Below are 17,768 nucleotides of genomic sequence, written 5' to 3'. Positions count from 1 at the left end.
CGTTCTATAAGTTATACTTCTCTCAAACGTGTTTTTAGATGTATAATTTCCTACAAACATCTTGGTTTACTTAAACGTGAAAAAAATTATTAGGAGAGAACCAGGAAAAGGACAATTTATAGGGAATTCTTTTAACTGACCTTGAATGGTTTTAGTTTCATTAAGGTCAGTATGACTCACTAAGAGATTACTTCCTAATTTCAATGTTATGTGTGAACATCCAAGAGACGCTGACTCTCTTCAGTGGGCTGTGGATTACTGTACTGGGCACAATAAAGCGAGCTCTGCAGCCCATTAATAAGGTAATTGGGTGTGGTCTCCTCAGGCACAGGGAATCCTGCTGCACGAAAGGGTGCCAGCAGAACAGGAAGTACAAGTACCAGGGCTTGAGCCCTCCTCAGAGCAGAGGCTGGACAGAGCAGCACTGACAAGAGAAGTGTGAGGAGCGAAAGGGCATCACAAAAGAATGAGATCAGTCAGACGGCTCGAGCAAGTCCAAGTCAGTGGGGCCCCAAGACGGACTACACAGAAGTGTAGAAGAGATCACTAGTTAATAATTACCGGCCACCTCTATTTATACAGGAGTCCCAATGACAATCAGTGCGAAAATTAAGCATAGATAATCATCCTCTTGTGCGTGTCTCTAATATGCAAAACAAATCAAGTTCGAGTCACCCCAAAGTAGGTTTGTAATCTTACTTCCACTCCTCTGGTGGGTGTGCAAGTTCATACTTCTCCCTCACATTGGAGACACCCATATCCAAATGGAGCCAGTGAACCTCCTCTGACCGCAGGTGACTGAGGCGAAATCCATAGCAGGCCACGTGCTTTACTTTGTGACTGTCCACTATCTTCTGAATGATGCCCTAAAACATACCCCCCACAAAAACGACTGTTATAAACAAAAAACTGCATGCTAAAAATTAATGCAATGTTCATTTCTTTTAGTTAATTATCAGAAATCTTTGGTAAAAGAGTATCAATTTAAATAAATCACTTAATTTTACTTAGAAATCTTTTTTCACAAAAAGTACTTTTATGAACAAAGTTTTTTAAAAACCACAAAAAGAGGCACTTCCCCTTTCTTTATTGATTTCTGCAGCTCCACCTCTGCGTCACCCCAACTCATCAAAGCACACGGCCACACCTCAGGTGGCTTCCTAAGAATGAGACCTGTGGAAGGTTATACTTTCTGAACCAACGATATTGTTGAGAACAGGCTGCAACCTTAATATCATTTTTTAAAAACACACATTTAGGAACATACAATTAAGGCCATGTTTCTGATAGTACTGATGACATATGAAAAGCTACTTAAAGTTAGGCCTAGCCACCTGCTCTGCGCTCTCTAGAGGTTAACATGCAGCAATTCACAATAGCCCCCAACCCAACTTTTCTAACACGTGTGCCCCATGAGTTCAGAGGAGATGAAGGTGACCTTTGAAGGAGGGCATCGGGGAAGGCTCCCTAGAGAAGGCGGCGTTTACCCTGGGGCTGTGGAAAAGAAAGTGTTAATTAGCACTGATTCTTGCCCTGTGCCCACAGAGATGTGTAAGTCGTGCGTCTATGTCTGTAAATGGGTAGCACACGTGGAAGACACCTCGGGAATACGATGGAGACCATCTGCCACCCTTACGTGAGCAGGTGCTAATCACCATCCATTGCTATCTTCTCAATATTTTAGGACATTAATAAGGTTTTTTTTTTAATGATTCTGACATTAACATGAAAATGTCTATCATGGAAAATCAGAACTATCTACTAGAGAAAAACATCATTGGTTTTTAAAGATTAGCAATTAACTGAAGCTAACATATAACTTATAATGTAAGACACATCTTAAAAGTTCTGCACACACTAGTATTTATTATGGCACAATGCTGTTGATAATACAACTAAGGATGTCCCCAGCCCTACCCGTAAGAACAGATAAATAATAACATGTACTATATTCAAAAACTGTCAAGGACCAGCGAGTCCACACCACGGGCAGGACGTGTGCCGCACTCCTGTACCTGCACATGCCGACCACCCTTCCTGACTCCTCAATCCCCGGGACAAGGCTGTGCATCAAGCCCAGGAGAGCGGCAGAGGAAGGATGGGGGGAGGGAGCAAACGTGGCACCAGAGAGAAAGCATGAAAAAGAACCCGGCTGGAAGAGCTGACAACAGCTGCAGGAAGAAGATGAACTCTTACTGGGACAGGAGGCATGTCTGCAGCCTACAGAACTCCGGGGCGGGGTGGGGGGCGGGGGGGATTGGGGTGGGACCTGGGATGAGCATAAAACGTTTTTTCTGGCTTCTGGATTCAAGGCCTGAATATCTGACAGGGCCGCTGTGAATGGCAGTGCAGGCTGAACACCACCCAAGGGCATCCTGCCAGCGGACAGTGGGAGCCCAGATCCAGCCCCAAGCTCGCCTGCAAATCTTGTGCTCTGGGGTGCAGGATCTGCCTACAGGAAGGGCCATCTTTTTCTGCTAATTCTCTGAAAGGCGACTTGTGCAGCTTCTCCTTGCCAACATCCAAATCCCTGAGCTGCAAAGGACAGGCGCTGGCGCCTCTTTCAAACTCCCACAAAAGCGCCTTTGTCTCTCGCCCCCGCTCTGCCAGCTCACTCCTGAGAGCACACAGGCTCTAGTTATCCTGCTCATCTCCCCTCGATTCCACATCACCCCCCGATCTTTGTGTCTTGGTCTGTCTACCTACCCCTCCATGCCCAGATGTAGAGTGTAAGGCAGGGCACAACCATTCGTTATACTTGTATTTGCCATCAACACCCCGGGAGAAACCCCATCTTCGCTGGGTGCCTGCCCTGATGACCCCTCGCACAGCACAGGTGACCCTCATGTCCTCTGACTCACGGGCACACACAGGAGCCCACCTGCAGAGAAGCAGTATCAATGAGAGGGGCTTAGTCCAAAAACATGGTGATGATTAGGGGGAAGGCAGGTTCCTAGTCTTGAGGTCTTGTGGAATAGACAGAATTTTAGTCAGTTGCCTTGATCGCACTGCCAGAAGACACAGGAATAAGGTCAAGTCTGGGTTTGCGTAACCAGAGTCCCCAAACTGTAGGACCTGGTGCCTAAACCAGGTTGCAATTTCACTCTCCACTGAACAATTAAGCAATAAACACAGGCATTCCCTTTTATTTCACTTTTTGCTTTTCCATGATGCCTCCATACTGAGTTCCGTCCCAGTCTCATTCTCTAATACTCTCATAAATGCCACTTCGGACTTAGTCTGGATAGCAGCCAAGATTATGAGTGGACAAGGTGCTCAAATATTTGATGCTAAATGTACATAAGTACTCAGTAAAAAGTACTGATAATTCTGAGAACCAACTATTTGGTTCTGAATAACTGAACAAATAACTTTGAGAACTAAATTTTTAGTGAGAAATGCAAACTCAACGCTACCATATGGAAACATTACCATTTCCATATAACACACACACACACACGTTAGTATATGTGTATATTATTTCGGAATATGTACATTTAGAAAAGGGACTGTCTCTAGGGAGCTAAGAGGACAAGGGTTCATAATATGCCACTGATGGTATCCAAATTAAATTTAAATTTCTCATCCTGGCTTTAAAGGCTCATGACAATCTAGTCCTACAATACACAAAGCAACACTTAACTACTGTGAAAACTCCTTTTATTCATTTATATCACAGCCCAGGCCTTAGAAATATACACTTTTCCTGATTAAATTCTCATGTTAGATATTCACGGTAAAGGATTCTTCTCAAACTTGGAAATAAAAGAAGCCAGTGTCTGCATCGTGCTTGTATTTCATCAGGAACATAGCAATTCAGCCATTTTACTACTGGGAGATAGTTATTTTCTTTTCTGTTTCCTTGTTTTGGGGGAAAGGGAAGTGGAAATGCAAGTAATCCTGCGAGGAGCATCCTTCTAGCCTGTCGTCATACATACGTACAGGCACTGCTGAGAAACAGACGTGCTGGGTCAAGAGCTACTTAAAATATGACATTTTGGTAAGTACAGCCAAACTGTGCACCAACAAAACTATACCGATTACCCTTGACACATAATGTGACAGACTGTCCCTCATCTCATACCAATAATGGATGAAATCAATCTTAAAACGTTTATCAATGTGATGGACCAAACTGGGGCGGGGCAGGGGCGGGGGTTGCTGTTATAATTTACGTTTCCCTGATTGCTGACTAGTGAGATGAGGCTGTAATTGTGTTTGTTTCTGAGAGTTCTTGCTATGACTTTGCTCGGTTCAACCTGGCCACTTATCTTTTAGACAGCGCTTTGAAAAGAAGTGACCTTCTCCCCGGTGGAGAGCACTCATACGGCCGCGTCCTTCACATCCATTCACTCGTGAATGTGCACCCCTCAACTGTTCAGCAACCACGTACAGGCCCGCTGCACGCCTGGTGCTAGCGACCCAATGACGATGAGATGCGATTCTGACCCTGAGAAGTCTCAGAGTTGAGCAGGAGGAGGACATGATAATGAATGCATGCAGGAGAGTAATTCAACTGTGGGGAAGGTAAGGCAGGGGACAAGACGATAATGGACATTTCATATTTTTAGCTATCGCCTCACAAGCAGTTTGCAACATTTCTCCATTTATCACAAGAGGAGGTATCTGAGGTCACACGTATTGTTCTTAACACTGTTCGTCTCTTTACTTCCTCCTAAGAATTGATTTGTCTTTTATCCTGTCCAGGGGTTGTTATTCTCAGCGTGCTCTCTTTCAGATACTCCTTACATTTAGGAATCAATGGGTTCCTACCATCCTTCTCTGATCGCACCTGTAGAGGTGGGAGCCTAGCGTCATTCAGTTACCAAAACAAGATGCGGAAATCCAGTCCTGCTCTCCAACAGCCAGGGCATCACCTCCTGCTCTTGGTTCAGCAGCAGACGAGGGGCCCTCCTAACAGTCCTCAAGACAAAGCATGCACTTTTGTCTCGACGATCTATAGTCACTCTTAGTTTCTCATTGCTACTGTAACAAATGACCACAAACTTAGGGGCTCAGAATAACACAAATGTGTGACCTTCCAGTTGTGTAGATCACAAGTCTGAAATGGGTATCACTGGGCTAAAACAAAGGCATCAGTAAGGGTGTGCTGCTTGCTGGAAGCTCAGGATGGGTAACAAGGAGCCAGGCCCTGTAGGGTCCTTGTGGGCTACTGGGGGAATGTGGCTTTTCTCTGAGAGAAATGGGGAGCTACTGGGGGTTTTGAGCAAATTACTGATTAGAAGACCAGCATGTTAGAGAAATGGTTCAGGAAGCAGAACGTAAAAGTGGGTGACCGGTAGGATGGAAGGTCACAGGGCAAGATGGGGAGAGGAATGGGCTAGGGGCTCCTGAAGGACTTGAATATTCACTCCAAATAGAGGAAGGCATTGGAAGGTTCCGAGTGGAGGAGTGATGCGCTCTGGCTCTCATGTTAACAGGAACGTTCTGGCTGCTGGGTTGTGATGTCAGTTAGGAGACCACGTGGCTCCGAGAAAGGTGTGCAGTTGAGGTCCTAGGAGGTGGGGGATTCCAGGTACACTCTGAGGACGACGCGGACAGGATTAGATAATGTACTGGACGCAGGGTCTAAGCAAAAGGAGTAAAAGATGATGCCAAGGGCCCCACTTAACTAAAAGAAGGGGAGACCCTTCCTCTGAAGCGCTGATGGTTCTTTTGGAGAAAGAAAGGCAAAGACAGAGAAGAGAGGGACAGGTGCAGCTGGGCGGCATTAGGTCTGAAACTGAAAACGAAACAAATCAGCACGGGGTAAGTTGTGGACCAGGCAGAGCACGGCATGAGACCACGGCCACGGCTTTAAGGGCCTCTGAAGACGCACGAGGGCAGCAAGGGAGCCAGCCTCTCGCACCCCACACAGTACTTCCCTCTGGGTCCACGCTTCTTCATGCTCTGTGATGTCATCTAGCTGTGGTTGCAAAGAGAGCCTATGGTACGAACTTCCTACCTCCTTATTTCTCTACAGATACCTTCACTCAATGTTTTTGTGATTGATAATGTATTTGGTGTAGACTCCAGAGGTACAAGCTGTTCCCCAGAGCCTCTGAGGACACTGCTCCAATGTTATCCTGCATCCAGCATCGCAGATTAAAGTCTGATGTAAATGTTGTTCTTTTTCCTAAGTAAGAGACTTCTCTGGTAGAATCTGGATCTTCTCTATACCCTTATTATTCTGAAGTATCACTACAATGTTTCTAGACGACAAATCTTATTCAGCATTGTCCACTATGGGTTAATCTTGGCTCTTCTGCACTGACCCCACACTTATCTCCAGAGCTGCCTGAAGCATGGTACTGACACTCAGCTATGGCCAAGATAAGTGATGTTTGCGACCATGGGCTGGCTACTGGTTATTTGGGGCAGGACACAACTAGCCTGCACCACTGTTTAGTAATCATAACTGGATTTGCAACTTGCACCTGATTTTGGTGGCACCTGGGCAGTTACACAGGGCAAGGCTGGCTACGGAGATGGAACGTGCCTCTGTGCCCATCTCACAGATCCCACCATAAAGAGGCCTTAGCCCTCCTCACACCTGGGTGCTGCACACATGGCCGGTGACGGCTGAGAGCATCCAAGGCCACGAGGCCTATGCCTGAGATGTCCAAAGCTCTTCAATGAGTACCGTTTTCCTACTGCTGCTGTACATACTCTACCTATTCCCAGTGGAGTCCTGTGAATCCTTTCAGCATCCTCTATACAATTAATGTACAATTAGCACAAATATGTAATAGGAGTGAAATCTATTAAAGCATGAGAAATAAAACCTCTGTAATGAATTATAACAAGAATCCAGATTTTTCCTGGTGAAAATAAACCTTTCAACTCCTCCAAAGGTCTGGTTCTTCTGCGTCAAGCAGTCTCTCAGATAATTACTTTCTATAGAGCACCGCTGTCCAGCAGAAATATAACGCAAGCTACATATGTTGTTTTAAAATTTCTAGCAGTCACTTTAAAAAAGTGTAAAACGAAACAGGTGAATTCAATTTTAATGATATATTTTCTTTAACCTAGCATGCCAAGAACAAAATTATAACAAATTACTGATGAGATTTTACATTCTTTTTCATACTAAATCTCTGAAATCCAGTTGTATTTTTACACTTACAAAACATCAATTCAGACTAGCTACATTCAAGTATTCAGCAGTTGCACACGGCTACCACATCGGGCAGTGCAGCAACAGAGTCTGAGACTCAATCTAATTATTCATCAACTCTGGATAACAATAAGCTACTTCCTTTCAGAAAATGGTTGATTTTTAGATCCACCCATTAATTAAGTTACATGAAAATACTGCATTTTCAAATGTTACAGCAGTAGAAGGAAGTGGGTTATGAATAATACCCACCTGCCATCACAGTGACCCAGTACTATGTTGATTTCATGCTATTCCAGGAGAGGGCTGGGGTCAAGCAATGCCAATAGAGGTTTCTCTGCCTCATGTTGTAAAATCAATCATCAACTGCTAAGACTTGCTAATTTTCAAACATTTATCAATTACTGTGAAATAAAACAACTTGCTCTTTGGCCACACAGATTTGCTCATATTGATCTTCATAAACGTTTAACAAATATGTTCTCATAACTTATGTATTTGTATCTGGTTTAAATTTTTCTTCACAATATGAATGTTCTGATGTCTGGTAAGATTTTAACATTGGCTAAAGGCAGATGTGTGTCAGTGATCACTGGTTCTCTTCGTGGTATGATTCCTCTCATGTGCAGTACCTATGATACTAAAACCATGGCACATCTGTCACGGAGTCCTTCCCAGGTGAAATTTCTGATATAATAAATTCTGAACATTTGCTAATGTCTTGTCAAATTCATAATCTTTGAAAGGCTCCCCTCCTGCACAAATACTCTTAAGCTTATTAAGGTTGATGCAATGATTTAAAGAATTTCCTCTCTCATTGTATCCGAAATTTATAAAAACTAGAACATACCCTAACAGCCTTCCCATAAACGTTACCTTTACAAGGTTTCTCTCCAGTGACTGTGTTTATAAGGTTAAATATAAAACAGAACTATAGAAAAACTAGAAAAAGCCAGCAAGCTTCACAGAAAACTTGTAAAAAGAGACTACTATATTTCAAGTGTAGCACATGGATAGATACTGACACGTTTCAATCCTAAGTGAATGATTCTCCTTTTAATAATTAGTCCGTTTGAATAGTCACTATTACAGTATCACAGAGGTAACAGAATATTATATATAATGCATATGTAGTATGTAGCCTTAAATCTAAATTCTACCAATCCCTTTATTATACTTAAAAACAGTTAAGGCATACAAGTCAAAGAGTACAAATTACTTTGTTTCTTTATTACTGAAAGCAGGGGAGATACATCTATCTGATGGTCCTACTCTCTGGACACTTGTCCTCCTTAAAGATGAATAGGGACTAAGTGAAAGAGCAGGAAGGAGGAGGGGTTTCTTCAACACCTGACCAAAGTAAACATCCTGAAAATTTACATTTTGAACTCAGTTTTCTGAGATCGTGGTGCTCACTCCTCACTCTCAGCAACCTCTGCCTACACTGTGCTCCCCTCACAATTCTTTACCGTTCACTCTCATCAACACCCAGAGGAAAGTGTGTCCAGCCACCTCTCACAGTCACACGCAGTGACACCCCTGCCGGCCCTCGTCATCTGCAACACCCCGGGAAGCACTGCCTGCACCGCACTGCAATTAAGGCCATGGGCATCTCGCCCACAACAGACTGGAAGCTGTATGACCAGGACCTTTAATATCCCCAGGACCTTGCCAAGTGTCTGGTATATAGAAGATATACATATATTTTTTTAAAGAATCTATCCTACCTGGAGTCATGCAAATACCTTCAAAATTACACTTTCTAGAAAATAATTTATTTCAACAGTATTAGAGACTATTTTAATTCCTTTGTTTCCTTGTATATTTCAAAGAATGTTTTTAAAAACAGGAGAGAAAAACAAGTCAATGGCATTACATGAATAATATGATGCAGTTAACTGTTTTTCTAAGAAATGTTACGCAAATCAAAACTCTGGTCCGTCACATGTTAACTCAATAAATGCTATAGAGAAAAGTTAACATCTCTGAAATATGGGAATAAAAATTATTACTCCGCCTTTTTTTGGTATGTGCCGTTAACATCTAACCTACATATACACTGAGGATGTGTCCTAGGACAATGTACTTACCCTGACGTCAGTAGCATCTCCATGCCTGATAATACTGGCCCAAGTGGTTGGCTCACTGTTGCTTTCAAAATAATGAAAGACCTTCAACACTCGCTCCATGGCCCCAGGGGAACGTTCCACACCGGTACCCAGGTGAGTCTTGGTACTTGAATTCGGTGTGTGATTCAAGTTTGGGTCAAGGTAAGCAGCTGCCATTATTCTGCTAGATGCTAGGTATCTGTCATATTCTGTAAAAGGAAAAAAAAATTTTCAGTGTACAATATTTGAAATCTACTGATTAAAATGTGTTTTGTTGATACTGACATAACAACACTGTTCTTTATTCTCTCCCTATTTTGTTATATGCAGAAGTTGAGCCTGAGGAGAAATGGGACCTAATCTACCAAGATAATCACTGTATTCCATCCCCTACCCCCTGCCACCCCCAGACCCAGAGCAGTACCTGATTCACAGAAGAATAATAAATACTGGTTAAACAAATTATTAAAAGGCCAGGAACCCTATCTCAGCTCCATCAAAAATCACTGTGTTATCTGTAAACAACATAACTTAACACCACCCTCCTTTTAAATCACAGCCTTTAAATTTGTGAGAAAATCTCACTGGAGAGCCAAATATGTTAATTTTGCTGCCTACTTTTGAAAACTTTTATGTGAAATACAAGTTCTTTCTTCATACACTGAAAATTCAGTCACAACTGAAAACAAAACAAAACCAAAAAGCACATATGACTAAGTTCTTTAAAGTGTGATAGGGGACTCCCCTGGTGGCTCTGTGGTTAAGAACCCACCTGCCAATGCACGGGACACAGGTTCGAGCCTTGGTCCAGGAAGATCCCACATGCCGCGGAGCAACTAAGCCCGTGCGCCACAACTACTGAGCCTGCGCTCTAGAGCCCGTGAGCCACAACTACTGAGCCCGCGAGCCACAACTACTGAAGCCCGTGCGCCTAGAGCCCGTGCTCCGCAACAAGAGAAGCCACTGCAAGGAGAAGCCCGTGCACTGCAATGAAGAGTAGCCCCGCTTGCCGCAATTAGAGAAAGCCCATGCGCAGCAACGAAGACCCAACGCAGCCAAAAATAAATAGGTGAATAAATAAATTAATTAAAAATAAATAAATAAATAAATAAAGTGTGATAGGAGGACATCCATTTGAATGTGAGGGAATAGCTTGGGCAAGACCACAATTCCCACTGAGAAAACTCAGAGAAGCCGGATTAGAAAACAACCCAGATGTGTGGAGCCCAAGACACTAGGAGGTGACACAGATGGAGAAGGAACAGGTCCTCAACAGCCGCCTTTCCCCAAAGGGCGTTTGCCAATTCTGGGCATTCAAGACCCTGAAGAGCTAAGGAAAAGGCACTAACACACACACACACACACACACACACACACACACACACACACGGTGCTATTTGTCCCTTGACAACAGCCACCAGTCCTGAAACCAAGCCCAGTGGGCACCTCCAAAAGCAGAGGGAAGTTGAAGACACACAGAGGGGACGAGGGGCACAGCTGATTATATACACCCTCTTACCTTTTGGCAGCATACAGATGATCTGAACAGCATGATGAATAAACGATCTAACTGACATATAACATACTACACCCAACAGCAACTCACCTTTGCAGGTGAAATAGTTACTAAAATTGACCACGTGCTAGGTGAAAGCACAAGATTCAATAAATATCAAAGGACTAAAATTACTGAGAGTATGCTGTGTTGTGTCTAGCATTAAGCTGGACACCAACAAAAAGATAACTAGCAAATTCCCAACTGTCTGGAAATTAAGGAATGTATTTCAAGTAACTTATTAGCCAAACAAGGAACTCAAACCCTCAAAGGGTTTCTAGGGCGCTGAAAGTACTCCGTATGTCACTATAATGATGGATATGAGTCCTTATACGTGTGTCCAAACCCACAGAACGTACAACGCCAAGAGTGAACCGCCATGGGAGGGACGGACTTCGGGTGATTATGATGTGTCGTTGCAGGCTCGTCAGCTGTACCACACGTACCGCTCTGGTGGGGATGCTGACGGTGCGGAGGCTGTGCATGTACCATGTACCGGGGCAGGAGGTACGCGGGAAACCTCTGTACCTTCCCCTGAATTTTGCTGTGAACTTAGAACTGCTTTAGGAAAAATAAAGTCTTAATTTTAAAAAAGCAATCAATGTAATTCACCATATTTTCAGAAAGGAGAACCAGAGTTATCTTAATATATGCAGAAAAAGCAACTGATAAAGTTTACCAAACACTCATAATAAAAACTCTTAGCAAAACAGAAATAGGAAAATATTTCCTCAATCTAATGAAAGTATTAATACTGGCGGAAAAGAGTCCCTCCCCCCCTGCCCCGCCCCCAAGACTGGGACTAAGTCAACAATGCCCAGCATTACCATCCCTAATTTGACGGTGTTCCAGAAGTCTTAACCAGGTTCCACCGGCAAAACAGGGAGGTAAAACATAGCGTATGAAGGAAAGAATAAAACCGCCATTACTCACAGACTACGTGACTATGCATGAAGAAAATCTGTAAGAATCTATAGATAAACTAATGGAATTAATAAATGAATTTAGCAAGGTTGCTGGATCATAACAAAATCAACTGTACTTCTGATCATCTTAGTTATCTCTTTCGCTCCCCAAATGAGATGGTAAGGATGAATAAATATATTATCAATTGCTTCCTGAAAAGAAACACCACACCTCCGGAGTGGTCAGAAGAAATGATATACTAGTGATGAAGTGACGGAAAATCACTACAGTTGACCCTTTAACAACACCGGTTTGAACTGCCCACCGGTTTGGACTGACCCTTTAACAACACCGGTTTCAACAGTAAATAAACACTACAGTACCCACAATCCCTGGCTGGCTGAATCCCCAGCAGCGGGACCGCAGATACAGGGGAACACTTACACACGGGGCTGACCACAAGTTATACGCAGATTTTCGACCGTGCAGGGGGCTGGCACCCTGGGGCCCACGCTGCTCAAGGGTCAGCAGGACACATAATAGTGAGCGTGTCAAGGGAGGAGCTAAACCAGAAACAACACACAATCTGGATATACCTCTGTGGCTAAGAATCAATGGCAAAATCCTTCATAAACCTTCAAAAAGTAGGCCTAAACGTTCTTTAAAAGATAAACCATTGCTGTAATGCCACCAGAGCGAAGCAGTTTTCCTAAAACAGAATGTGTCAAAATCCGATCTGTGCTATAAATTCTCAAACTGGCCACATCTCCACCAGCGAGCCCTCCTTGACCCTTCTGGACAGTTCCGTGTGTGTGTCAGTTAACCACCACCCACTCCCCTGGTGGTGGCGTTCCAGTCTGTCTTTATGATGGGCTTGCAGATTCTGAGAGCCTGGCATCTGGGTCACAAAACCGTGGATTAGTCAGTTTGTGGGATGGTGTCCACTACAGAATGAAAAGTCCCAAGCGTTGCTCTCTGCTACACTGACTATTCTGTTTCCAAACAATTAACAGAATTCTCTGTTGTTTGTGTGGTTCTCTATTTGTTTTTGACCCATGGCTAAAGCTGCACAATTGGGGCTGCCAACTCTCTGTGTCTCTAAGTGACAAAAGCCCGTCCCCCTCCTTTACCAGAGAGGTAGGCTTTTATAGGATTTTGTAATTGTAGCCCTCTGTAATCTGTGGCCAGTTGTATTTTTTAGAACTTTTCAAGATTAACCAGTCATAGGCATCAGCTACTTATGCATACTACAGAATATCTTTTTCAAAAAACTATCAAAGACGTGGAAATGAGAAGATTTTTAAAGTTGGCTTATTTAAGTGGTTTAGACCCCTACTCTTCCAACTATCTGCGGTAAAGGACCAGTTTTAATTTCCAACCTGTCACAGACCAACACTTTTGTAAAATACAATAAAGAGGAATTTCTAGAAAAATGAAATTTCAAAATAAAAGCCTACAAAAGCCAAGCACGAAACTTCTATCATCAGAGTCAATGAACATAAAATTACTGTCAAGTTGCTATAGAGGTTTCTAGATGCTTACACCAAATTCTACCCTTACTCTGTCCTACACTGTTAACAGTTCCAGCACCAACCGCAGTCTGCTGGCCACAGTTGGCCGAGTCCAGGCTCGGGCACCAGGCTGCCTGGTACACCAAGAGGCCAGTGCGCTGGAACGGGAAACGGGAAAGCAGATGGCCTGTCAGTGGGGGCCGCTGACCTTCCAGCTTCAGGTCTCCCTTTCATTCACATACTAACTTCAGTGCCTAACTTCTTCTCTTCTTGGGACAGGCAGGGCAGTCCCAAGGCAGGTGTGAGGAAACAGGTACTGACAAACCTTGGCACTGACCCCAAGGCTCAGCCCACAATCCGATATAAATGCTCCATAAAACAGCACATACAGAAGAGGGAGAAAAGCACAAGGACCAAAACGAGCATCCTACTCCAGAGCTGCCTAGTTTATATTCACTGTACATACTAAGATCCCACCAGGAGGGTAACCTCATTACGCTTGAAATAAGCCGGCCCTTTAATAAAACTTGAGATGCTTGCCAGAATATGAGAGAAGAAACAAAGAATGCAAATTGATACAACTACATTTTTTAAAAAATTAAGACATCAACAGGTTTGAAGAGTTTTTAAGAATTTGATAATGACCCTAAAGTAAATCCTTAAACTAGACTAGTGTGAAAGTTTTCTCCTTAATTTTGTTCTTTTACACAAGATTTGGGTTTATTTTCTCATAAAATATCTAACCTGAATATCCTAAATGTCCTATAGTGATTTTACTAGACAGAGAAGCTAACATTAAATTACTTAAATGTTTAATATTATAATAGCAATGTGTGGCTGTTTATATTTTCCGAACTCCTCCTTGCCCAATTCTCTTCTTCCAGTGTGACTTTGATACTCCTTTCAAGAGGCGGAGTCTACCTTCCTTCCCCTTGAATCTGGGTGGGCTTCAGACTAGGCTAAGATACATCCTAAGCTAAGTCCTAAAAGGCAACACCAAAAAAAGAAAGAAAGGAACCTAGGTTCCCATGGCGCTCTTGGGATGCTCACTCACAAACCTGACCACCACGCTGTACAGAAGTTCAAGCAACCCAAGATCTGAGCTCCAAGAACCACAGCCTGAGCTAAGCTTCCAGCTGACGGGCGGCGTCAACTTCCGAGCCCTGGGGCAGAGCCACCTGGAGTAGACCCACTGGCTCCCAGTCGTGCCGCCTCAGCCAACGCCACACAGGAAGAGACGCGGTGTCCCTGCTGAGCCCTGCCCAGACTGCACGTCTGAGCACAACGAATAACTCGTGTCATCTGAAGCCACTAAGTGCTGGGGTGACTTGTTTTCATCAATAGACAACTGACAGAGCATATGTTCAACTAACGTGAGCAGAGGCGGTTCTCGCTTCGAGTGGGAGTGGGAGACACAAAATGACTACCAAAAGCCATCTGAAAAGTGTTTGCCTTCTTCTCATTGTTAAACTAAAGATACAGAGTGAGCATCTTTTCAATGCCTTGACAAAATGTCACATTCCTTCCTAAGTTTGGGTCACCTTCCTTTTACGTTTTATCCTCTGTACTTTCAGTGTCATGAAATACCTCTGAGAGTTCCTCTAATGCGAACTTTTTTGCCATGTCACTTCTTCAGTGACATCTTTTTTTTGTCACAACTATTTTCTTCATTTATGTCAATGAGACCACCTTTACGAAGTTCTTTTGGCTGCACATCTAGAATGTCTGGCTCAACAGCAAAGTCAACATTCCTAGAGTCGGCTACTTTTTCTGTAACTCCATTTACGTTCAATTAGAATCTTGCAAAGTTATTTCCACAGTGTAGTAAAAGTTTCTGCCATACTGCACACCTATCACTCTGTTACTTCCTGCCAGGATGCCTGAATTTTTTCATTTGATCAATCTCCAAATGTAGCATTAACAGCCTGTCCAAAGTCTGTCTATAGGCTTTAAAAGTTGAAACAACTCCTTGGTCCGTTGGCTGAATAATGAGATTACAGTTGCTGGTTCACACCACAGCTCCATGCACACCTACGACCCGGCTCACTTTGTTACACAGTTACCACGTTACTATCAATATTTTCAAATCTTCACTTACACCCAGTTTTACTTCCAGTGTTTTCACTTTTTGTTTCAATTCTGTATTTCATCCTCCTTGGCCAATTTCCTCCTTTGATTAGCTATTTTTGTAAAATGTCACATGGATTTATCACTGGCAAACAAGGAGGCAACACAACTACACACTCTGCTGTCTGTGTATAAACTGAACAACAGATGCGCACTGACCAGTCACCAAGAGACTTTGAGAGAAGTGACATGACTGGTCACGGATTATAATTCACACCTGTTATTTATGTAGTCACTTGTAAAATGGGTTTGTACTTTATGCAATTACTCATAGTTCACATACGTGGTAACCAAACTCTCAATCACTCTGTTGAGGAACTGGTACTTTTAACTGAACCACAGAAACTGAAATTTGTGCATATTGGAACTATACAAAACATGGACCACCTGTATAACAATTCAACTAATATCTTCACAGAAAATATGGTTTTCTTTATTTCAGATAATATGACAATTATGTAAATAGACACTTTATTTGGAAGTATCACTAAAATTTTTAATGTTATATTCCTGATAATATTCAACATTAGTCTTTAACATCAACTTTAATTTCTAACATCTCTAATTAACACTGAGACCGTAAAAGTCATTGGTGAATAATTTTTGGAGACTTAAAAAAAATCCTAAGGAAATCAGGAATGGCAAAATATAACATATTTGTTTTACAAAACCCAAATTAATAAAGTGCTGATAAGATAAATGTATTTCAAACGGAAAGTTAAGAGCATTCAGAGTATCATAACCTACTTGTGTATATTCAAACTCAGCACATCACGCACACTCACCCACAGGGAACTGAAGCCGCCTTTCCTGACAGTCATCATGTGCTCTAAGGCAAAGTTTGATAAATCAGAGCCAATCAACCAGAGGTCATGTTAAAACACAAATGTAAAGATGCTGCTTAATGATTTCCATCTTCCCTATTCCAACAGAACAGTAACAACATTTAGTAATAAGAATGGATAAACAAAATGTGGCACGTCCATAGAATAGAACAGAACAGTATTCAGCCATAAAAAGGAATGAAGTACTGACAATGCTACTGATGCAACATGGATGAACCTTGAACACATTATGCTCAGTGAAAGAAGCCATACAGAAGGCCACATGTTGTATGGCTCCATTTACATGAGCAGTCGGAACAGGTAAATCCAGAGAGACAGGAAGTAGGTTAAGTGGTTGCCAGAGGCTGAGGGGAGAGGAGCAGGGGAGTGACCGGTAGCAAGTACAAGGTTTCTTTTCGGGGGGATGGAGTTGAAGAGTGGTGATGGCTGCACAAACTTGTGTACACAGTTGCCCACTCAACAACGCGGGGATGAACAACGCGGGGACTGGAGCACCAACCCCCCGCATACTTGAATATCCATGTGTAACTTCTGACTCCCCTAAAACTTAACTGATAATAGCCCACTGTTGACTAGAAGCCTTACCGATAACAAACAATTAACACATATGTTGTATGTTACATGTACATCTACATATATTTTATGCATTTGTGACATACCTTTTTCTTAATTTTTTCAATATTTCTAGGCTATAGAATTCGTCGGTGAATTTCTTCAAATTGTCACAAATCTCCAAAAAATTTTTCCAATATATTTACTGAAAAAATTTCGTGTATAAGTGGACCTGCGCAGTTCAGATCAGCGTTGTTCAAGGTCAACTGTAAAATTAAAACCACTAAATGGCACACTCCAAAATGGTAAATTTTCTCAATTTTTAAAATTGATTTTTTTAAAGTACATTTTTCCATGGCTCCAAATTTTTAAAAACAATGCTAACTGTTGGCAATGATGTGGAATAACCTAGAGCTTTGATACAACTGCTGGTGGGGGTGTGATGTGATACAGGCATTCTGGAAAACTGTTTCTACTACAGGTGAAAAGATATATACAGTATTACCAGCCATTCCACTCTTAAGTATATGCCGAAGAGAAACACACGCACATCTTCACCAAAAGACACATGCAATGTTCATGGCAGCGTTATTCATAATAGTTCAAAACCGGAAAAACCCACATAGCCATCAATAAAATAAACTGTGGTGTATTCTTAAATGGAAAGCCACACAGCAATGAAAAACGATGAGCAAGTGCTACATGCAACAACGCGAATGAATCTCACAGACGTTATGATAGGCTAAACAACACACAAAATTCAAAAACAAGCAAAACCGAGTCATGGTGATAGAAATCAAGTCTGGTTTCTTTTTCAGGGATACTGACTACAAGGGGCCAGGAGGGAGGCTGCTGGGAGCTGGTAACACTCTAAACACTGACATGGAACGTGCCAGTAAAAACTGCAGCGGGCTACATATGATTTGTGCACTTTACAGTATGGATGCTATACCTCAGTTACACATCTTTAAGACTCTTATCCAACAACTGATCAACCAAAAGCAACACGCAATGCCAGAGCGCACTGGCTAAAATTAATTGCCTGAG

At 42.6% G+C, this 17,768-nt stretch overlaps 1 protein-coding gene across 16 annotated transcripts in view; it reads right to left on the bottom strand.

Annotated features, from left to right (window-relative positions):
• PTK2 (protein tyrosine kinase 2) overlaps positions 1-17,768 on the bottom strand; it is a 253,622-nt gene that overhangs the window by 158,887 nt on the left and 76,967 nt on the right. For 15 of the 16 annotated variants that reach the window (XM_059901755.1, XM_059901758.1, XM_059901756.1 and 12 more), the window contains 2 exons: positions 9,208-9,434; positions 700-866 (listed from right to left, as the gene is read on the bottom strand). In XM_059901755.1, coding sequence (XP_059757738.1) covers positions 700-866; positions 9,208-9,402 — 362 coding nt within the window. In that variant the 5' untranslated portion in view covers positions 9,403-9,434. Of the gene's footprint in view, positions 1-699; positions 867-9,207; positions 9,435-17,768 lie in introns of those variants that run through there. The other variant, XM_059901764.1, reaches the window with a different exon arrangement.

This window comes from Balaenoptera ricei, chromosome 17, assembly GCF_028023285.1.
Source record: "Balaenoptera ricei isolate mBalRic1 chromosome 17, mBalRic1.hap2, whole genome shotgun sequence".
NCBI classification, from domain to species: Eukaryota; Metazoa; Chordata; class Mammalia; order Artiodactyla; family Balaenopteridae; genus Balaenoptera; species Balaenoptera ricei.
This window is presented reverse-complemented; position numbering and strand designations above follow the sequence as displayed.